We start from the raw sequence: 23,731 nt of genomic DNA on the forward strand, positions 1-23,731 counted from the left end.
TGAGTATTGTTGCTTACCGTGTCCATCCCTTTATGACCACAGTGTACCCATCTTCTGATGGCTACTTCCAGCAGGATAACGCACCATGTCACAAAGCTCAAATCATCTCAAACTGGTTTCTTGAACATGACAATGAGTTCACTGTACTCCAATGGCCTCCACAGTCACCAGATCTCAATCCATTAGAGCACCTTTGGGATGTGGTGGAAGGGGAGATTCACATCACGGATGTGCAGCCGTGCTCACCATCAAAACATACCTGACGCTCAGTACATGCCAGATGTCATATTTCTGCTTATGCTTGCAGTGTATACGGGCAAAAAGTTACCTTCAGTAAACTGTCTGTCTTTATATAAATGATCAGGTACAAGGTTACTGTTTTTTTTTTTACAAAGAGGAGACTGCACACTTGTTTGTTATTTTCTACATGATGCATTTTATAGTCAAAGCCACATCTGTCAACTCTCACCACGTCACACCCTGGTGATCAGTTTGATGTGCATTTCAAAGCACTGATTACAGAGCCTGACAAACCTTTGCACTATTAATTTAGCAGCCATAAACACACAGTTACAGTGTGAGCTGTCTCACCTTAAAACAGACATTACTGTCTTGGAAGTTTCTGTGTGAAACTATCTTCCTCTCTGTGAAAATCCCAACACACAAATGGCTAATTTTGGACTTTGAGCTAAAGTGGAGGCTTTCTCTGTTGGGATATTAAACAGTTTCCACTCATCGCTCAGACATTTATCTACTCACAACAGCCCTGTTCGCTTCTCCACTATTTGAGTCCGTGTGAACGGGGTTGAGAGTGGTTCATGATTACAAATTCAAAGAATTCAACATGATAAAACTTGCATGTGTAAATTATTTTTTTAAAGGGCTGGATTAAAAGTTCTTTATACTTCTGTAAGCGTAGACACGTATCATCTCTCCCCTTGTCTTTGTCAGATTGGGATCTTGATAAAGGAGATGTAATCAAAGCCAGATTGATGGCTGGGAGGTTTGATGGATTGCTTGTGGGTTTTGAGAGAGATGAGGCAGATAAATACAGATGATACAAGGTGGATTCACTGACAGGAGCTGCTATTGAATGGTTTGATATAGAGAGTGTGCCGGACATGAAAAAGCCTTTGATAGGTAAAGACTAAGCAGGTGGTTTTGGTATTAAGAAAGAGTTTGGTGGTCCTGCTGTGTGCTGCCAACTTCTCCCTCCTTCCTCCTCTCTCTTTCTACCTCTCATCTTTCAACCCCCCCCCCACACACACACCTGCTGCCCGTGCTTCTACCCCACACCTCCACCCCCCTCTCTCCATCCCATTTTACCTCTCCTTTTCTTTCACTCTCCCTCCTTCTATGCCCGTACTGTAAGCTGCTGTAAGGTGACTGTCCTGATGAAATACCCAGAGAGTGACTACGAGTCGTTCGGTTCAGCATTAAAAAATGTTCTATCTAGTGTGTGTGTGTGTTTGTGTCTGTGTGTGTCCACAAATGGTGTACCATAGCTGACGGATAAGGTGATTAAGAGCACACCTGGGAACCAGGAGAGTAAAAGGACACAGGGATAACACACACACACACACACACACACACACACACACACACACACACACATGCACGCTGTGCCCTCCTATGAAAGTTTTCTGTATGGTTTTAAAAACTAAAGGACAAGGGAGAGAGGATTTGTCTTCCACAGCTGCAGCCATCCTTTACAGACTAACAAAGTGACTCTCAAACTCTTCAAAGTGAAAAAGTTTTGGTATTAATATCTCAGAGATATTGGTAATGCTGCCATATGGACACACCTCTGGATACCACCTTGAAATACACACATCATGTATCTGCAGATGTGTAGCCTGTGTAATTAATCATCCTCACATATCCTCATTTGGGATATGTGCAAATTCATCATTCACTTGCTTTTCAGTACATGCAGGAACATCCTCAATTAGTGTTTTTTCTGCATATGACACATTCGCCACTGCATGTGTGTGTAGCCTGGCCCATTTGTGTCTCTGAGAAGTTTTAGTCGGCTCCAGGAACTCTAGTCTTTAGACTTCAAAATCTGAATGCTTAGAAAGGGCAGTTTAGCCGACCCTTCCATACAGATCATATTGAGTCCATACACTCCTTGTATACTCATAAACGTTTAAGTTACACCCAGAAGCTGAATAAAACTCCATCCCCTCCATATGTTCTTATTTAGAAACCCATCACACCATCAGATCAGCACCATAAATAAAGTCACCTGCTAAGTCCCGCAACACTGCCACTCCTCTCAGGTTACAATTTATTTTACGGCCTTTTTTACGGCGGGCTAATTATTTTAACATGTGTTGAGCTCAGCTGCCATTGTATGGATACATGTATACCGTGTGCCGTATTGGCAGCAGAGTCAATAGGTGAACGGCAAAGTGAAGGCTATGAGTGACTATGGGGCATTTCAGTGTCAGGGGTAGCCCCAGGCAGGGAGTTTATAGTGAAGTGAAAGAAACTCATTCAGAAAGACAAGAAGACTCAACAGCAGCCGAAGAGTGGTTACCCCTTTTGAACTCTCTCAATGAATGAAATTTTGTCTTTTGTGCAGAACTATGTGGAGACAAATGACAGTGAGGGGAAACAAAGATGGAGAGAAAAATGTATTTGGCATAAAGATCGGTTAAACAAAACTGTCCTTCCATCCATCCATTCATCCATCCACCCACAATGTTTTTTTGTGTTTTCATTCACGTCCTTCAACGCCTTCTCTCCATCCTCCTTTGTTTTGTCTTCCCGTCTTCTGTTGTTCTTATTTAAATGTCTCGCTAATTGTCTTAAAGTCTGCTACTGTGAGCTTTTTTTCCCCCTGAAAATGAAAACAGCTGAGCCCTCTCTGAAACGTTGTGTGGAAGAAATGGCAGTGCATTCCACGCTGCTTTGTAATGCTGTCATTTATCACAGCATGCGGACCATTAGTGTGAATCATTTATTGTCTTTGGCCTGCTCGAGAATCCCAAACTCTGGCGAGTCTATATGGAGTGAATGCAAGGTTCAGATATTGTGCATAGTGATTGAGGGGCGAACATGCAACAAAGCAGCCTGTGTTTAGCGTATGAAGCGGTTAAAGCACTTAAAAGCCTGATGAGCGGTGTATGTGTGTGTGAATAAAATTGTAAAAGTGTGTCTCTGTGTGCACACCCCTGTGTGAGCATTACTTGACTCTAAGAATATACAGCTAAGTGTTTTCCCTTGCTGTGTACATTTCTAAAGTGACAGCAGAGTGGGAGAAGTCAACATATGCATGGCTGACTTCAACCACCAACTCCATAATTACCGTGTCATTGTTGCCGCGGAAATGAGGCAATGAGCCCAGTTTACAATGACACGGCACCATCTCCTAAATGGGTTCCCTGACTGCTGAATCAGAGGATGCTTTCGTAAAATGGCCCCCCACACAACTCTGCTTCCCATTGAGACTTTTGCTTTTGATAGAATTCTTAGTGGTATGTTGTGTTTATAGGGTTGTCCTGATTGGAGATTAAAGGGGACCTAGTATGCTTCCCCTTATTTCCCAGAGTTCAAAATAATAAAGTAAACTTGTGTAAAAGCAATCCCTGAAAGCAAAAACTTCTGAATAATCTTGTTTAAAACAGTTTTTTCTACTTTCAAGACAAGCTGACATCTGCGTCAGGCACACTACTGCAAGTGCTTACGTTACGTAGTCTGCACTGCTACATGTAGCTTCATGCTAACATCAGGAAAACGTGTAAGCTTGGTTTCCAAGGTTGTTCATTTCTCCCTGATTTTGGATTATATACCTGCACTTACAAAGTGCTTTACATGTCAGTAATTAAAACAGACAAGACATGAAAACAACTTTTAAAAGAACTGAGAAAAACACTTTAATGTATAAAAACAGAGGAAATTTAAATGGCTCTCCAATCAAAGTATGTTTCTAGATGGGATTTAAAAGAGATCACTGACTCTTTCAGACTGTTTCAGAGCCTCGGGGCCCTGACAGCAAACGCTCTGTCCCCTTTAGTTTTCAGCTGGGCCTCTGGAACAGACAAAAGACCTCTGGCCCAGGACTTTAAAGTACATTCTGGCGTGTACGGCACTAAGAGGTCAGAAATATGAGCACAATCTCACGATGAACTTGTCGAAGTCTGGCGCTTGGCCAGTGACTGGCAGTGTCAGAAACCAACGAAAAAAGGCATCCTTTAACATCAGCATGATACGCAGCTGGTTGAAGTCATAGTTTAACAGCACCCGGTGGCATCAGGGTGAAACGCGGCAGGACAAGGAAGAAAGTTAAGGCAGCGTAAGCCCAAGTGGGGCTGGCGGGAGAGGTGGTGGATGGGTCCAACAAACACTGACTCTCACCCGAGAGAGTGGTGTTCACGTCCTGTAAGATTATAAAGCCATTCCCTGTTCTTTTTTGCTAAACCTAACCACGTGTTTTTGTTGTTGAAGGAAAAAAAAAACCTGGAAAGTCCATGACCAAAATGTCAGTATGTGACAAGGTCGGAGTGAGAATGTGTTGGAAACATATCAAGGAAAGAGACGGTAAAAAGCCTTAAAGGTAATCCGAAAAATATTTAAATCCATTCTAAAACATACTGGGAGCCAGTGAAGAGGCTAAAACTGGAGTGATGTGATCATGTCTCTTGGTTTTGGTTAAAACGTCTCGCAGCTGAATTCTTCTTTATAGACTTAGAGACAGGTACTAAAATGGAGCATTTCCGACGGAGGCTGTCTTCCAGCACAGACATTATCAAGAAAATAAAGTGTATTTTGAACATCAAATGATGTAAACATGATCTAGTAGAAACCCAATGTACAAGTATGAACCTGAAAATGAGCATAATAAATCCCCTTTAAAATTACCAGTTGTTTTCTCGTTTAAATGTAGGGTCTCTACCTTTGCTGACTGTTGTTTTCCCTGGATTAGTGTATGACATGAGTTTTTTTCCACTGGCGACCTTAGCAGAGTTTTCACCACCCTATCAAACCGTATCACTTCAGTCAAAGCAATATGATACTGAGTATCATTATAATATAATTTCTACACTGATTTGGTCATATGCCCTCTGTCCTGCAGTTGTCATTAAGTTTCTCTCTTTGTCTCTCTCTCCTCAGACCTGAAGAAGTCATTTGAACAGGAACCCCTGGGAAAGGAAGTATCTCTGGAGCAGGAAGTGCTCTTACAGTGTCGCCCTCCGGAGGGCATACCAGCTGCCGAGGTACGTGCAGCGTTGTTATTATTAACCTCCACCTGAGGTGAGTGTAAAACGAGACGTGAGATTAAGAGAGGACTTTTAGAACAGAGCGACTGAAGAGGCGGGATGCCAGCGTGATGACAACACAGGATGTAAAAAAGATGTAAAAGTATGAATCATCAAGTGGAAATAAGTCGAAAGTGCCACAGAAAAGTCAGTGGTTTCAGATGTGACACTTTTTGAAATTGCCTGGAACTGTGAATGACAGACAGCAGAAGTTTGATGGGTGCGTGCACTCTCACAGTCTGCAGTCAGTGGGTGACGGGTGTGTGGAATAGAAATGTAGTCGAACCCTTTCAGCAGGGTTTGTTAAATAGCTTTTTGTGTAACTGGTGTTGTGCGTAAAGCAGAAAATATCTCAAAACTAAAATAACTGTAATCACCTATTCCAACAGGGATAGTCCTAAATTTTAATTTAGTGTGTAACTGAGACAAACCATGGATTGGATTTAATCACAGCAGCAAAAATAGGATGATTTAACCTCAATTCAAGAAAGGGCCATGTTTAATAAATTACCAAATTAAAGGGCAGCATAAAGTGATTCATCTTGAAACATTTTTCCAACATGTTTTCAGAAATATAAAGCATTGTTTCATAATTTGCAAAAAACATGCGGATTGAATTTCACAGGGGGAAATCAGGGGAACAGCCCGAATCTTGTTTTGAGTGACAGTTGCTTGAAAGCTCTGCTGCAACGAGGTAACACCGATCCAAAAGTTTAAACTTAGACTTAAATGTCCCCAGAGAGCCAATTTGAGTTGCAAGAGTTGCATGAGGAAAACTCAGAGACTGCAGAGGTTTAGCCCACATTCTTCTGCTCTCCTACTGTACCTGAGCTTTGCAGGAAATAATGAGGATAATTACTGAGAGTGGATCATCTGCTTCTCTTCCAGATGACTGTAAAATACCGGCATGTTCCTTTTCATTAGCACATACATGCACTGTGTTGAAACCTGAAGTAAAGTGAATGTGCTTGCAGGAAAGAGGAGACCTAGTAAAATCACTACAACCTTATTTTGGGCATTTAAACAGATTACTGCCTCAATTAAGAACGCTCTGATGAGCAAGGCCGACTTTATGAGGTCAGAGGCTCCCAGCAATGCTAGTGATTCAAACAGATGTGGATACACAATAAATACACACGAATACAATAGTGGTGGGCGGGATATCAATTATACTTGAGGTATTGTGGCTTGTTCCATGTGGGATGTATAAAATGATTATAACATGAACATGATATATAAACTTTAACATCATATTTTGTAGCCATGAGACTCACTTCACTCTCTCCTATGCATCACAAACATGAGACGTCACACACACACACTCCCCCGCCCATCCACACCACTCTCTCCCTGGCAGTGTGTGAGCAGGCATGTGTTTTTGACTCAGCAGAGCTCCAGACCGCAGATATACATATATATAAATGTTATTCATATACAAACTGTAGAGCTGTTAGTTTGTTTCCCGCTCACAGTGAATAAATCCTCACATTGAGCAGCACCACAGTAACAGTTTAACTCTCTAACTGTTAGCGTCTGAGTGTTGACTGGAAGCTTCAACTTCACAGCAGAAACATCAACACTTACAGCCTGAGACAAGAGTGTCAGAATAAAAGCGCCAATGGTTTTGCTTTGATTTATTTATTATAACAATAATTTATATAACTTTATTATTACAGTACTGTATTGTTACAGTATTGTATTGAACTTTTTTATAACACTACATTAACTACTTTAACTTATTATAACACTACTTTAGTCTTATTATATCAGTTCTTTATTTAACTTTATTGTAACAGTACTTTATTTAACTTTATTGTAACACTTTAATCTTATTATATCAGTGCTTTATTTAACTTTATTTGTAAATTACTTTATTTAACTTTATTGTAACTATTTCACTGAACGTTATTTATAACAGTGCTTTATTTAACTTTATTATAACACTACTTTAATCTTATAACTACTTTATTTAACTTTATTGTAACAGTATTTTATAGAATTTTATTATAACATTATTTTAGTCTTAATAAACCAGTATTTTATTCAACTTTATTATAACACTACTTTATTTAACTTCATTGTAACTGTAGTTTATTTAGTAGTTTAGAAATGTAGTAGTCTACAATAGTTTAGAGGTGCTTTCAAATATCAAGATATATATTGTGTATGGCAGTATAGCCTAAAAACATTGCAATATTATTTATAAACCATATCGCCCAGCACTACATACATGTGTGGTTGCCACATACATACTCACAGTTTTACAACACCACCCTCCTCAGTGTGAGAAAATACTGTGTATATGCCTCAACTACATTGTCAGCACATCGACATTTTATTCGCTCATCAAACGAGTCAAGCAGTAAACATCCACTTTGGAAGAGCCACACGTGTCACTTCCACTCCCTGAGGGCCTTAACTACAGTGAAGAATGTCACTCGCAATTCAGATTGTTCTTTACTTTGCGGGTTTCATCTGGCTGTGTTCCCACCTGAATGGATAAAAAGACATAATTTCATTTAGTCGGTCGCTGGGGAAGAGCAGCACAGCACTTGGAGAGGGGCTGCGCTACCGGATAAGGAGTCTCTGAATCAGGTTTCGCTCCTCGGGGTTTGATAGTCGTTTTCAATTGCAACTAAGTACACAGCTCCCCTGAGAGAGAGGGGGGGAACTGGAGGAGAGGGGGCAACGGAGGCACTCAAACGTACAAAGTGAGAGAGCGCATGTCGGGGGGGAGGCCGAGGTGAAGGTGGGGCAGAGGAAGAATGACACAGGAGGAGGAGGAGTGTTGGGGGAATTACAGAGTGATCTTTTCCTGTCCCTTCACTTCAAGAAATCGCTGATTTCTCTGAGGGAAATCAAGGAAATGAATTGGTTAAATTGTGATACGAGTTTGAACTGAGGACCCACAAAGACTCAGAGGCTATTTGTCACTCATTTTGTCTCACTCTCTCTTTCTGGCACACACACACACACACACACACACACACACACACACACACACACACACACACACACACACACACACACACACAGCTATTTTCCCAGTGTGTTCAATTTGCTACCTTTTCCATTCCTTTCTCCTGTCATAATGGGATCTCAGGGCAAATGGATTGGTCTGTCTCCCCTGTCTGCTGAAGCTGATTAGAGGGATTTAGGTTTAAAACCAGCTGATGACCTCAGGTTGTAGCCCAGACTTTCCTTTTTTTATCTCCTCTGACTTTCTATTTCTCTTTGTTCTTATCGTGTCTGTTCTCTTTGCCGCTCTCATTCTCTATTTTCTCTTTCTTTTGCTCGTTCCTCCACACACACACACACACACACACACACACAGCCATCTTTTTTTCCCCTTGATTGACAGCTGTCGTTATTGGTGTTCTGTGACCTCTCTTAAAAATGTTCTAATATTAGCAGTCGCGGTTGCCGTGTCGACCAGTTGACGACTGTTGTAAAGTTGTCAATGTGATGGGGTCGGTGCCCTGATACGTGATACCCACATCGTAATGCCCAGCTGGCATCACGTGGCTGTCAACATGTCGCACCAAGGCCTTGACTCCCTGCGCACACACACACACACACACACCACGCACACACAAAATTCACATTCGTATTCACACAGCATCTGTATACATACAGATGTCAGCATATGAATGCAGATGTTTCTCCATACATACATCAAAGTGCAAATACAGCTTTAGTGAAACACACACACACACACACACACACACACTAAAGCATGACAAGAGGTACACTATGGGACAGATAAGTGAGGGATCATTTTAACTGCTGTACAACTGTTAGCCTTGAGAGGTCAGGGTCAAACCAATTCAAGATTGCAAAGAAAATGTCTACACACCAACCAGTGCACCGTTATTTCCTCTTCGCTTTCCTCTGACGGTACTGTTCCTGTCATCAGTCAGTCTCCTCTATGTGTTTTTTTCCCCTCCCTCTCAATCTAAAGCTCCTGAGAGACACAATTTGAGGCATTGTGAAATCCTTGAGAAACATCTAAATCTCTTTAGACTGTGATAGAAAGCCTTTAAAAGCTGATGGAAAGCTATTGGATTCTGCGGGGAGGGTTCAGCAGTTCAACAGGAAAGGCTTTATGGACACAGATGGTGAATTCAGAGAAGCTGCAACAAGTGCAGCACAGTGTTCACTTTCGATGAAAAGTTTGATTTAATTTTATTGTAGTTTTTATGAATTCCTTTTCTCGTCCGAGGTCATCCAGACCAGCCAAGACAATGGAGTCACCCATTCTTAAAAATATTCACTGAAACTAAGCAACCATGTGACATTTGGTCATGGGACAAAGTCAGCTTGTATATTTTTCCCTACAAATGTTGTGAGGTTCATTGGAACACAGAGGCAGGAGAATGAGGCAGCAGTCAGACACCAAGAATACATATTTTATCTCAGACCCAAAGAGCTGAAGTGACCCCACAGGCCAGGCAAAGCCAGTACTCTGCACAAAGCAGGTGGGGCTATGTATTTATGTGTGTGTGTTGTGTGACCGTGGGTGTCTATGGGAATATTTGTGTGTGTGCCTGTCTGCGTCTGTCTCTGCGTGTGAGTGATTACCCCAGCTGCACTGAAATAAACACATCAGTGTGTGGTGACAGGCCTTCCACGTGTCTTGCCCCAACACACACACATGCGCGCACGCACACACACTAACACACAGAGTCAGACTGTAACTAGATATATCTTTGGAGCCTGGTCAAGTTCCTGTCACATTCTTAACCGCTCAATCCACACCTAAATTAGTGCAAGTTATCCACTTATAATGGCTTGAGATCAACACGCACATGTACATACTGTTAAATTAAGGGACTCATGGCCTGATATCTGCACCCTGAGCACTCGTTTGAACACCTACATATCTATCTGAGTGCAGTCTTCCACTTCAGATAATAAATTATAAGTAAAGACAAAGACTCACAGCTTTTAAGAGGAATTTTATATATTTTATTATATCTACAACACAATAACCTTAAAGATCCCCTTCACTCAAGAATGTATTTTGCTTTTGTTTATGCCTCCTAAAATGTCTGACCTTGACTATATTGACTTGTAACTGTGCAAAGTTTGTCACTGGAGAGGTGTTTACACATTCCCCTACTGAAAATCTGAGGATCAAATGAACCCCAGACAAGCTAATTCGAAAGCCAATCACTGTCTAATACGGGACGCACACATCAACCAGGGAACAGACTTCGAATTAACACAGGTAAATGAACCTGAAAACCTCCAGAGCAGAGTGGACAGAGAGCAGCATTCGCGTTAATTGAGCATAGCGTTAGTTCAGGCAGGACACGATGTCAAGTTCAGTTCACATCCCAGCTATATCAGCTGATCTCAAACAGCCCAATCAACTGATGGAGCAGCTGATTGATCACATGATTCCTTTCTATGCAACCAATTGGTTAATCTCATTCAGGGAGCCCTATTTAAACTGCTCTGGCCTGCCTACTGTTGCTGCTTCCTCTGCAAGCCACTTTGCAACCCGCCTCCACCCAGCTCCTCCTTTTCATGCTGTGTCTGACTTATCAATGTCATTTCTGTTTGTCATTGATACTGGCGCTGTTCTGTTCCTGGCGGGTCTTTGCTGCTGCTCTCCCTGCAGTAGGCTTTCAATGTAGGCGCATGGAAGGGCAGGGAGGTGTGCTCTCTCTGCCTCAGGCTTTGCTCGTTTGCACATAGAAGGGCAGGGATGGGTGCTCTCTCTGCCTTAAGGCTTTCCATGTAAGCGCATGGAAGGGCAGAGAGGTGTTCTCTGTTCACCTTAGGCTTTCCACATAGGTGCGTGGAAAAGGCTTTCTGCGTGGGCCCCAGGAAAGGCAGAGAGGCCCCAGAACAGAGCCATATTTGGTGCACAACAGACTCTTCATCTGAGTCTGGGTCTGACTGAGACTCAAACATGTAAACTGAATCTCTGATTTTTTGTCACTTAGTCATCTTGACACTCACTGCTCTTTCACCAGTCGACTGGTAGCTTGTAGCACTGTGACAGCGCTGGAGAAAGTGAAAGCAAAACCTACCACGAGCAGAGGCAGAGGTGGGCGAGGCGGAGGCCAGATCCAGAATTTCTGAATTAGGGGAAAGAGTAGGTCTGCTTCCAGCTCCTTTTCAGAGTTCTCCTAATGTGGAGAAACCATGCAAAACAAAATATTGATCATAGTAGAGTGCTATTTTAAAATGGTTTTTGAAGGGGGCTCTAAAGTAACATTTCATTGTTATATGTATCAGGGTTGGCAAAGGGAGATCGTCCTTCAAAGCTGTGATTTAGATTCAACCTCCAAGCTCCATATCAGCCAGCATTTGCCATCATTTGTCCTGCTTAAGTGTCCTTGAGCAAGATACATCCAGCTGCCAGCTCTGAGGTTGCTTTTATGATCACAGCCAGCAAAAGTTTTACCTTCAGGCAGAACACACACACCATCCTTACCAAGGATGTTGCTGGGACATTTATGGTGTACAAATGTGTGTATGTGTTAATCCATGGGGAGCAGCCACACCTATCATCATCATCACACACACACTTACACGCATTTGGCCTCTCTGGCAGTGACCATTGATGTCATTTTTTGTGAATGACTTTCTGTGTTGACTAGTGTGGAACAAGTCTAGACACATGCATTTGTGTGTGGGTGTGTCTCTGTGTGCGTGAATGACTCTTTGTGATGCAAATCACAGCAGACTTTTCTGTCAGAAGGCATCAGTGGCGCGGTGTGGCGAAAGCGCTAACGGCTACCTCACTCTCACGCTCATACAGTATACAGTACACAGACACACACAGACACAGTACACTTCAGTCCCCAAAGTCACCATTGTTAATGTGTCATATGATGACGTTTACTAGTGGAGTCTATCAGGAGGTTATAACATCTGTGGTGGTGGAGTGCTTTAAATGGACAGTGAAGGTGACAGTGTGAATTAAACTGTCTGACAAATAAGACCTGCTCTCCCCATGTGTCCAGAGGTGGATCTATTGAATTCCTTTGGCTTTAAACTGCTTACAGATCTCACTGGAGCTCAACGTTCCTGTGGATCTCACAAAGACATGTATTAAATTCTACTAAATAAACTATTTACAAGTCCTGAATACATTCAAAATGGCCCGCACATACTATCAGTTCTAAGGTCAAGAGCTCCGTCAATAGATTTAAAGGTGAAACATGTCTTTATACAGGAAAGGAATGCCAGTAGAATAGCATTTTTTTTTATTTGTATCTCTGGATAAATATAAATTGAATGAACCAAAATGGATAGAAATGGTTTATATATAGAATTTGTAATATTAAATAAAGCATTGGATCTTTCCTTAGCTTTACAAAATGTTGTGACTACTACACCCGGAGAATTATAGTCATTCTCATCCTGGCCCTCCTCTTGATAACACGCGTGTGCCTGCTTCTGTGTGTGTTTGTGTGTGTGTGTGTTTCTGTGCACAAAAACAATTTATGTAATGCTGCTTCCCCAATAGATCCTTACCTTAATCCTCTTTGAGCTAACATAGTAAGCCCCACGGCTCATCTCCCATCACATTTTACCTTGATCCTCAACCTCTGTCAGAAATCATCACCGTAATCCACAGATTAGTCAGCAATCTCTTTTTTATTCCGACTGCTGAGGTGAATTATTGAAATGGTGTTAAGATTATTAAAATGCTGTTGCGATGGTCTATCACTGCAGAGTAATTTACAAATGGGGCAGATGAGGCAGAGCGGCTTCCGTGTTGTTTTTGGTAACAAATGTATTGTGGTTGCTTGTTGGTGATGTACAGAGGGATTGTGATCATTATCTAATGATGTGTGTACATCAGCACATGATTGGACATGCACATAAACACGCGTACAGTACGCTTTATCTCTTTAACTTCTCCTCGCCTTGTACTGTATGGCAGTGGAGTCTGTTATGACTACGTCGTATTTTTGAGAAGATGCATACGCACACAAGAAGAGGAAGAAGACATATGTGTAAGCTGTGATTTTAAGGAGCCTTGAGAGGCTTTTCATCCAGAGAGAAATCACGTCAGTAAATTCAGGCATTAGTCAGCAGACTGGAGAGCTGCACTGGAAATGAAGATTTTTTTAAGCCAGTCGCCAGAATAAATGTTGGCATAGTACGCTTCAACAAACCAGGGATATGTAACATTTGTACTTTGATAGATTGATTGATTGATATCTATTTCGAACATGCAAAACAAACAAAACAAAACAAAAAAAAACTACAAACAAAACAAAATAACCATTATTGAAATGGATGGAAACTTTTGATTTACTGGTCCATCTACGTCCCAACCCTCACCTATGATCATGAGCTCTGGGTAGTGACCGAAAGAATGAAAGTGAAAGTGGTTGAAATGAGTTTCCTCCGTGGGGTGGCTGGGCTCAGCCTTAGAGATAGGGTAAGGAGCTTGGACATCTGGAGGGAGCTCGGAGTAGAGCCGCTGCTTCTTTGTGTCGAAGTTGAGGTGGTTTGGCATCTGATCAGGATGCCTCCTGAGTGCCTCCTGTTAGAGGTGTTCCGGGAATGTCCCACTGATAGGAGGCCCTGGGGCAGACCCAGAACTCACTGGAGGGATTTCATATCTCATCTGGCCTGGGAACATATTGGGGTCCCCCAGCAGGAGCAGGAAAATGTTCCCTGGGAGAGGGATGTCTGTGGTATTTTGCTTGGCCTGCTGCCCCTGCGACCCGGCCCGCATAAGCGGATAGAAATGGAATTGACTGTCACTCAGCAGTTTGTGCTTTTCAATGAATTTGTCTAGACTTTTGGTAAAGAGTTTGTCCAGTATCTTGAAAAATTGATACAGTTAAAGAAACAGGCCTGTAGTTTGTGAAGTGGTGTCCATCCCCAGTTTTATATAATGGTGTGTCTTCGGTGGTTTTCATTTGACTTGGAAAGTTACCATTTAGAAATGACTTTGATGACCATTCATTCATTTTCCATAACCGTTTATCTTGTTAGGGGTCGCGGGGGTGCTGGAGCCTATCCCAGCTGACACTGGGCGAGAGGCGGGGTACACCCTGGACAGGTCGCCAGACTATCACAGGGCTGACACATAGAGACAAACAAACATGCATGTCTTTGGATTGTGGGAGGAAGCTGGAGTACCCAGAGAAAACCCACACTGACACGGGGACACATTCAAACTCCGCACAGAAGGGCTCCCCTACCTGGGATTCAAACCAGGAACCCTCTTGCTGTATGTTTAGGCACAAAAACCACTTGGTTATGATTTGGAAAAGATCATGTTTTGGCCTAAAATTCCAATTTTTGGTGACACAACACAGCTTGAAATGCTGCCGATGTCTCACTAAAAAACAACCATTTCAATTGTTCGTTGGTCTTTACCAGTAGCCATCCACCATCCCCTCTACCTTACGATGACAAAGTCAGCTTATAAATCTGTAATTAGAACCATGTCACTTTAGAAACATTGATTTATGTATGAAATGTACAAATGTGATGTATACGTGGTTTTGAGACACGTACAATGCCGACACTTCCTTGTTGTAACTGGGCTTTGATTTTTCTGTTGCAGAATCTCAGCATCATTTATCAGACTCTCTCTCTCTGTTTTAATCTGTTGACTCCCCCTCTCTGTGTCTTTATACAGACATAAAATTAGTGTTTGTGATATTCACTTTCTCAGTTCACTTCCATTCGGTTCCAATCACTGGTTTTGAAGACTGAGACTCAAAAAAAATGTTTTCTAAAAACACCAAACCCAGATATTTGTTTTGGCTCCCTCACCAGTGGAAGAGTTCTGCAATCTCAGCCCCCACAGTGACTGTAATGTGAGCACTTACAGTACATTCGCCCATCGTATCGGCCATTTAAGGAAACTATCAATCAACATTTAAAAAAGGGAAGCTTCTCATTACATATAGTCGCCCTGTGTTTTGTTTCCCAACTGACGACTCAACCTGCATTATTTTCTTCCGTCTTCCGCATACAGGAAGTATGCAGGCCAGTGATCATATAGTTCTCTGTGGTCTGAGGTTTGAGTCTTTTTGAGACGTGGACTTTGTTCTTTATGTTTGCGGTATGTGGAGGGTTGAGTGGGTGCTTGACTTAGAAGTATGAGAGTAGGAGATGATGAAGACGTTTGTGTAGATCCCCTCCACACCCCCTAAATTAGGAGAAACTACTCTCTTCTCTTTCATTACCCATTCAAAGGCTTTGGCAACACTAGGCAATAGTTGGCCTTTGTAATTAACCCTTTTTAATGTCTTTCTGGCTGTGACATGGCAGGAGTGTAAAATGTGTTGGTGTTGAAATGCTGACCTCTTACTGTGTGTTTTTAATTAATGCTTATTTGTTTTCACCGATTTTCTGTGTCTGTGAAGAAACCTTGCACAGTTTCTTGTCTCAGCGGTTTTCTCTGCCTCTTTTCCCGTTTATGTCTTTGAAATTTTTCTCACACTCTTCCATAGACTCTTGTCTCTCTTTTTTTTTCTCCACTTTGTCTCTTTTTGTCACTACCGCTGTCTCTCACGCCCCCTGTCTTTCTTGACACAGTTCTGAGACAAAGCTGTGGATTGATGGTGACATGACAGTGTAGAGTGTACCGCATTGTCAGGCAGCTACCCGCGCTGCCCTCGGCAGTCCTGACAGTGTTGTCATGGATGAATGAACACACTGTTTTGACATGGGGTGCGACAGTGTCAAATAACAAAACTCTGTTCTGTTCCGTCAAGTTTTATTAGTTGTTAGACCTTGTAAGTCTTTTAGGAGCACAAAAAAACTTTGAAATTTTGAAAAGTTGTGCACACACCCCTGTAACATCTATAAAAGCTTGGTTCATATATTGTTATTATAACAAAATGAAGATATTGGAAACAGTTTTAAGAAACGATCTAGCACCTAAAAATAGTTCTCAGTCCGACTGCTGGCAAGAGTTGAGAGATAATTTTTATATGCTTAACTACTAGAGCAATTGGGACAGTAAATTCCTCATTTGGGACCAACACTGAAAAAGTTTAATAAGCCAGGGCTTTGAATAATTGCTACCAATTAATTGCTTTTCACTTACATCACTGTTCAGTTAAGTAGTCTTCAGTGAGTTACTAAAGGAGGTCAGTGTGGGTGCAATTAATATTTTTAGAAATGTGACTGTTTGATAACATTATCAGATGATGACCGTGTGGAGCAGAGAGTATGTTTGTAATGATATGGGATCTTAAAATCCAGTTTTCCATTTAATGCTACGTAAAATGTGTCCAGTGGTGTGAAATCAAATATGACTCCATTTTTGCTGAGCTGTATTAACCATGATACTGCTTACACACTGAAAGCTGTATTGAATCATCAGCTTATCAAACACTCTGCCAAGACGCTCTTGGCGCTATTGATGCTTTGCTGATTTCAGAAGCAATAATTCTTTCAAAGGTAGATGGCTTTAGGCTACTTAAGCGTGACCTTGCAGAGGCCGATGTACAGCACTTAGAGATAAGATGCTCTCTTAACTCTTTTGGGAACCATAAAGGGAGAATATGCTGCTCATGATGGCATCTGCTGTCTTTTTGTCAGTCAAAACTGTAAAATCAGTGCTGCATTTTCATGCACAACTATGCATAGTTATATCAAAGATGTGGTGTTGACAAATGTGGGTTAATAATTCTGCTGAAAAATGTGTTCGTTTAATGGCGTGAACACATTCAGCTTCGTATAGGATAATATCACCATCATCAACTCACTCAGCAAAAAGAACAAGTCTGCAGAACAGAACAATTTTTTGTTTATTGATTTTTTTTAATTTATATCCATGCAAAATGGGATTTAAGGTTCTGTATACAACATTTAGAGCATTAAAACAGCAGGAAACAACCATTTGCTTTGTAAAGATATAGTGGAGTAATGGCGTCCTGAGCAGGGAATAAAGTCACATTCCCTCTGTGTGTGTTGTAATCCGAGCTTCCCCATTCATTGCTCTGGAAGACAGTTCAAAAAGCACGTCCCTGTAAGCCCCTGTGTGTGTATAACAGACAGGTTACTGTCACAAAAGCAAAACGCCCACCACCTACGCTAACACCAATACCTCTGTGAGCACCATTGTAATTGTTAGCACTGCTCCTGCTGTTAGCACCATTAGCTGCTAGTCGCCAGCTCAGACAACTCCATGTTGAGAGCCGTGTGCCGACAATCCTGGCTCAGACTCTGAATATACTCTGAGTATTATGTACAGCTTCTCTAAAGTTAGGCAACTAACATTTTTGGTTAAAGTTTGGTTTGGGAAAGATCTTTGTAATGGTCCAGTGTTTTAGAAAGGCAACATTAATTGTTGGACTGAGAAGAGAAATTGCCTCACACCTCTGGTGAAAGTCAAACATGTTGCACGCTCATTCATCACCCTAACCTCTGTACCCTTACTGCATAAAGGACGAAGAAATTTGGCATTGGAAATAAATCGTATACCACAGACTTGCTTTCGTTTTCAAAATACAATCATTTCCAGCAGAGGCACTACCTCTGTATGTTTTCTGTGTGTCTACTTTGCTGTTTGTATACCATGCTCATACTGCTCATACTACACTGTACATCCTTCAACAAAATGCAACACTAACAAACAGGGAGGTCTCAGATAGTTCAGCTGACCCGGCTAATAAAGCAAAGCTGATTTTGTTATTGGGTGGTTTTAATAACACTGGAGAACTGGAGAGTCAATTAAAAAGGATTAGCATGCCCCCAATCAGCTCAGAGCCTCTTCATGCTGTAATGATTATGGAGTGTCATCAGCACTCCTACACTGTACAGTGAATCAGCTTTGACGTTCGCGTGCACACACACACTAGTGAAAACATGCTTATAAATGCCTGCACACATGCAACTGTGTTATTAAAGTACTGAAGGGGTTAGCTTCCCACTCATAATACAAGTGCACACAGTACATGCATGCACAAACACATAGTGTTTTATGATTATTTCTTAAATGGTCAAACTGGTCATTATATGCATTTTGCACTAAAACATATATGAAAAACTTTTTTTAATTCAGAATGGATGACCCTTTCATACATTACTTTATTCCAAGGGACGAGTAATTAGGGAATTATGTACAGTCAGTTCAAAAACCACTGATGGAGGAGTGAGGTTGAAAATAATCATACAGGTTTCAGTTTGTAACTTTAACACGCATTCTTTATTAAATTACAAAACTAAAGATTTAACCGAACAAGACTAAGGGCTCATTTAAGCTCAACATTAGAGACGGAGACAGACGGATCCTTCTGTCTGTACTTGGCTTTGATTTCATACGGAATTGTGCACATTTTCCGAAAGCTCACGGATACAGGTGAAATGGAGCAGTGCCACTGGAGATCATGGAGGCAGTGTAGTGTAGCTCAAGTGAGATACGACTGAAGGTAACAATGATGAAATTTTAATAATGGTGAAACGGAACAAATTGGTAACATAGTGAAAATAATTCTCCGTCCTCAGATCGGGATGCCGCATAGACTACCGCTGCCTCAAATTTAAGGTACATTATTTTTACCTCCTCCGCCATCGCCTCGTTTTAGGTCCGCCCTATATATGGCTGTATCCATGCCATCATAAGGGATGTGTGGAAGTATGAGGGCAGTGACATTTACAACATTTAAACGGATGTGTCTGTTTTCATATGTAAAGGGAGAGTAAATGAACTTTACATCTGACACCTCGTTTCCACTTATGTATGTTTACTGTGACGAGGCAACCAGAAGTCCATTTATTCCCATGGGAATCTTCGTGATATCCGATGTGCCTCCGAAACACTTACCTTCCATAATATTTTGGTCCGGAAATTGCTGCAAGTACGTTCAGAATTGAACTTTCGCGGTGGATTTTGGAGGGACCGTATGACTATGTGCTAGCTTAGCTAACAGGCTGCTAACTAGCTAACAAGCTATTTTCTTCAGTTCAGTTGCCTGTGTTGATTGTCAAGTGAGTTTGTATGAATAAACAATTAGCCTACAGTCAGATTGTCACTATGACTCGTTCAGCCGTTCATACGTCTTTTTAATTAAATATTTCACGAAACATATTGCATACCTGGCAGGTCCTGTTTTTGTCCAAGTAATGTTCCAAGCACATATTCTAAACTACTGGATGGTGAAAATTTATAAAATTAGCCTCTCCCCCATGGCTTCAAGTAGTTTCTATCAAGTTTCTGTCCATCTGTAAAGAACTGCACTTCCTTGCGTTGGACACTAGAGGCATCATCCGTATTTTTATGGATCTACAGACACCAGTTACGTACATAGGTGGAAACGAGCTGTGTGAGCTTGATTGATTGAGAGAGAGGCACCCAGTACATCTGTGCTGATAATCCTGAGTGTAAAAGGACTTTGAGAACATACCTTTTTTGTCTTGAGAACAGATTTAGAGGTGAAAAATAGGAAGTGAAATATAAATTATCTTGGGGAGGGAGGGGATGTAACAGATACTCCTTTTCGTTAAAAACCCCTAACATTCACCTCTGATTGAATAAACTGCTTTATAACTGCTTCAGATAAATTTTTTTAGATTCCCACATCAAAATTGTTTACTGTAATGACCATATATGCAAAATAAATGCCTGCATTTTGTCTAAATTGAAGCAAAATTAGATCAGGGTGCTTAGGTAGATGGCACAGCTTGCCAGAAAAGCATTTATTCGAAGATGAGTTAACACATTACAGGTGTTTTACGTTATAATGCTGAAACCCTTAAATGCTCTTTAGCAGTCTGTGTCCTGTGGTTTTCTTTTGTCACTCTCCCGTTGCTCTTATTTCATCCCCACCATCACTTACTTCTTTATTTCTCCCTCTTTTCACCTCTCCGTCCCTCCTCCCTTCTCCGTCTTCTGTTGTTCCCATTAGTGATGTTAAAGTACTTAGTGAACTGGAGGGTTCAGCAGGAAATACGAAATACATCACTGTCCAGAGAAATAAAGAAAGCAACAGAGACACAGATACAGAGGGCTTCAACACTTTTACCGCATTGACCCGTGACCATGCAGAAGGCTGTTCTATAATTTAACAAGCTGTCAATCATTTTAACACTGGCTCACAGCAACCGGGAGAGTCGGTTAGGCAACACACTGTTTTTAAAGTCTTCAAGAAACTCCATAAAATCTCTCTAAGGACACTTGTGTCTGCTTAAGTTAAAGTATTAAAGTCATTATTTTTAGTTGTGGTACTCGACATTTGTTATGCTTCCAAATAGTCGCTGGGAATTTGATTCAGAATCTGTGAATCTGCTAAGAAACACCAACAGTGATGCATTATGGTTAAATGAATAAAGGACTATAAACCAAAGTTTTATGGTCAATGTTTGACAGTTTTGTGCCTGCATATTCTGACAGCTTCCATCCTTTTCTCTGTATTTTTACCTAGCTCTCATGAAATATGTATGCTGCAAAATTCATCCAGAACAAATATTGCCTTGTGACATTCAGGGCTTGCACATTAGGAAAGAACACAACGTACGGGATGCTGTATTAAAACAGAAGAAAGTACAGGTTTAATCTTTTAATTTTCTAACTTTCATTTCTTTCTATCGCTAGAAGAAAGTGTTTTCCTTTTGAACTTTTCCCCGGTGATATTTTAGGTGTTGATTCTGATTCTAGCTGTTACTAGGTCAGCGTCTGTTTGGGGAAACGTTTCCCCGACGTGTCTGAGCTGTTGAGTGGATTTGGATGTTTTTCGTCGTGCCTTTTCCTCTAATGATTTGAGCCCAGGGTCTCATTTCAACTTTCCATCCCCTAACACTCTCACCCAAAACTGTCATCTCTGTATTTTTTTCCCTCCTCCCTTCAGTTACCACTGCCGCTTTCACAGTCCCTGTGCATTTTCATCCTTAGAGCTCCAAGTCTGAGTGCCTTTCCATTTACTCGGTTTGTTTATTTTTTTTCTGTCCATTCCAATATCCTGTTTTCCTTCTTTCTTGACATCAGTTCTTGGTTCTCAGAATTAGTAGGCAATGACTTCGGTCTTTAATTTTGAAGACATAATATTTACAATTACTTCATTTTGCAAATGAATAAATCATTTGCTGATGGCTTCCTCTTGTCTTTCACCGAAAATATTATGGGTAGACCAATGCAGCCTTGAAATGCTGATAAAAATATTTAATTACAAGTAGAACAAGCCTGAACACACCATTAAAATGGCATGTACAAGTGAAGAAATCCAATTTTACATGAAGAGGGTCTTACATGAGGAGGTTACTGTAGTTCCCCCTTCCCCCAACACAAATAATGAACAGCTCCTTCACGATTAGGTCCCACTCGCATGCTTTTCTTCTCTTGGTTTTCTCTACTACTTCCTCCTCTCCCCACTGTCGTTTTCTACAGTAGCAGAACTTACAGTAATTTTCTATGTAGTGAAATATTGTATTTTGTTATCAGCCGATAGTCACCTTGTTGACTGCCATTGGCCTATCAATAAGTAAGATGACATTTGCTGATGGCAGTGGCTGATGTTTTTTCTGTTGTGTCACGTCAATTTTGCACAGGCTAAAAAGCAGTGCTCCAGACTAAGGGTGTCTGGTCATTCTGGGGACAACAGTGTTTCGGATGGACAGAGATCGTACCTAGTATGGCTTTTTGGACAAAGAGGATGCAGTAAACTCACTATAGATACTTCAGCGGATGCACCCTATCCTTTCCCTGATAATGCAACATTATTGACAGGAGAGCTAGTTAACGTTAGCTGTTAGCACCTAACGAAGGATGCACTGAGTTACATACTGATGCGGTCAAGCTCTATTCAGTAAAAATAAGTATTGTGCTGAGGTAAATTATTATATTACCATGATGATGTAGGTTTTAGTGAGAAATTTATGTAAAGAAGATTTATTTTTTACCCTGGCCCAACAAAATAGGGGTGCCTCCGACTAAGAATTTTCCTAGTCGACCAATAGTCGTCATTTAGTGCCATTAGTCGACTAGTCGCCCGCATGTTTATCTATTAAAACTATGGGTGGGGCGAGTTCAAGGTGTGAGAAAGAATAGTATCAGTAACACTGTTAACACTGGGCTACATTACAGAGAAATACAAAACCGTACTAATGAACCTTAATTAATATAGGCCCATATTTTATCTACAAGTGCACGTCACACACTGAGCGAGCCGCCTGTTAATGACACTGTTGGCAAAGCAGTAATGATTGTGCTAAGTGGCTAATGGGCATGTAGCTACTGACATGTTTCAGATGATACGTCATGTTTGTAGTCGACCAATGAAGATGAGTTTACATATCACCTTGGGTTCGTCCTTCACCTTCTCAAAATGATCCCACACTTTGGATTTCCTGCCCGACATGTTATTAACTAGCCTTTGGAATAACCGCAGGTACCAGCCGTATTTTTTAACGTGACTCCTGTCTGACTGCTGAGCGTGGCCTCTTCCTGTGTCTGTCCTTTCAAATTAAATTCCCACATGGTCCAGTCATATAGGTTTTGATTTATTTTGACACAGATCCCAAAAGAGTTTCATGTGTGTTTGTCTTTTTTGTTTTTGATTCTGTGACTAAGCATCTGATGAAATCTTGCCCACCAATGACCTTTTCCAGTCAACTAACGTTTGGTTGACTACTAGGGGGCAGCCCTACAACAAAAACCAAATAAACAACAACAAAAAAACAATTGGCAAATGGCCGAAATGTTATTTTAAACACTGGTATCAGTATTGGCCCAGAATTCCACAATAAGTGTATCCCTAATGAAAACTGAATCAGTATATTTTAGCATGAAAGTGATAAAAAGTAATTAAGGTTTATCATGCTATGTGACATTTCTGTTGACTAAAAGGTCATTAATTGTTTTGCAATACATTAGGTTTACTTACTTTTTTCAGAGTTAAAGGGAAATTTCGGTTTATTTCAACCCGTCTCCTATCGTCCTAAATTTGTTTCAAGTGACTAGTGACATAGACATAATAGTTAGCATGTTAGCCGTTAGCCTAGATACAACCGTAGCGTCAGACCTGTTAAAACTATGTGAATGGGCATACCTTCAAGTGCAAAGTTAATCCACTAAACAAGCTTTTTTTCCACAAAGACCGCCTCATATCGTTAGGATAAATGTCAGAGAACATATAGAAAACGACATGTAAACGTGTTGTCTTACCTTACCGGTATGGTGCCATGTTTGTTTACCATCTAGCTCTGCTTTCCAAAGCGCAGCCGAAATATATCTCGCCAGCTCTGCTTTCCAAAGCGCAGCCGAAATATATCTCGCCAGCTCTAGATAAAGCCCAACTGGATACTAATCCAGGTGAAGGTGTCTCGTCCTCGGTCACATCCAGACCTTGAAAATAAGGCTGCAACCGGTCCCATTCCTTGCCGCGCTTTGGAAAGCAGAGCTAGAGGGATAGACAAACATGGCAGCACACCGGTAAGGTAAGACAACACGTTTACATGTCGTTTTCTATATGTTCTCTGACATTTATCCTAACGATATGAGGCGGTCTTTGTGGAAAAAATGCTTGTTTAGT

At 41.2% G+C, this 23,731-nt stretch overlaps 1 protein-coding gene across 3 annotated transcripts in view; it reads left to right on the plus strand.

Annotated features, from left to right (window-relative positions):
- unc5ca (unc-5 netrin receptor Ca) overlaps positions 1-23,731 on the plus strand; it is a 283,732-nt gene that overhangs the window by 174,461 nt on the left and 85,540 nt on the right. For all 3 annotated transcript variants that reach the window (XM_050050565.1, XM_050050566.1, XM_050050567.1), the window contains one exon: positions 5,119-5,222. In XM_050050565.1, the coding sequence (XP_049906522.1) occupies positions 5,119-5,222 (104 nt within the window). The remainder of the gene's footprint in view (positions 1-5,118; positions 5,223-23,731) is intronic.

The sequence above is a fragment of the Epinephelus moara genome, chromosome 8 (genome assembly GCF_006386435.1).
Source record: "Epinephelus moara isolate mb chromosome 8, YSFRI_EMoa_1.0, whole genome shotgun sequence".
Lineage (NCBI taxonomy): Eukaryota > Metazoa > Chordata > Actinopteri > Perciformes > Serranidae > Epinephelus > Epinephelus moara.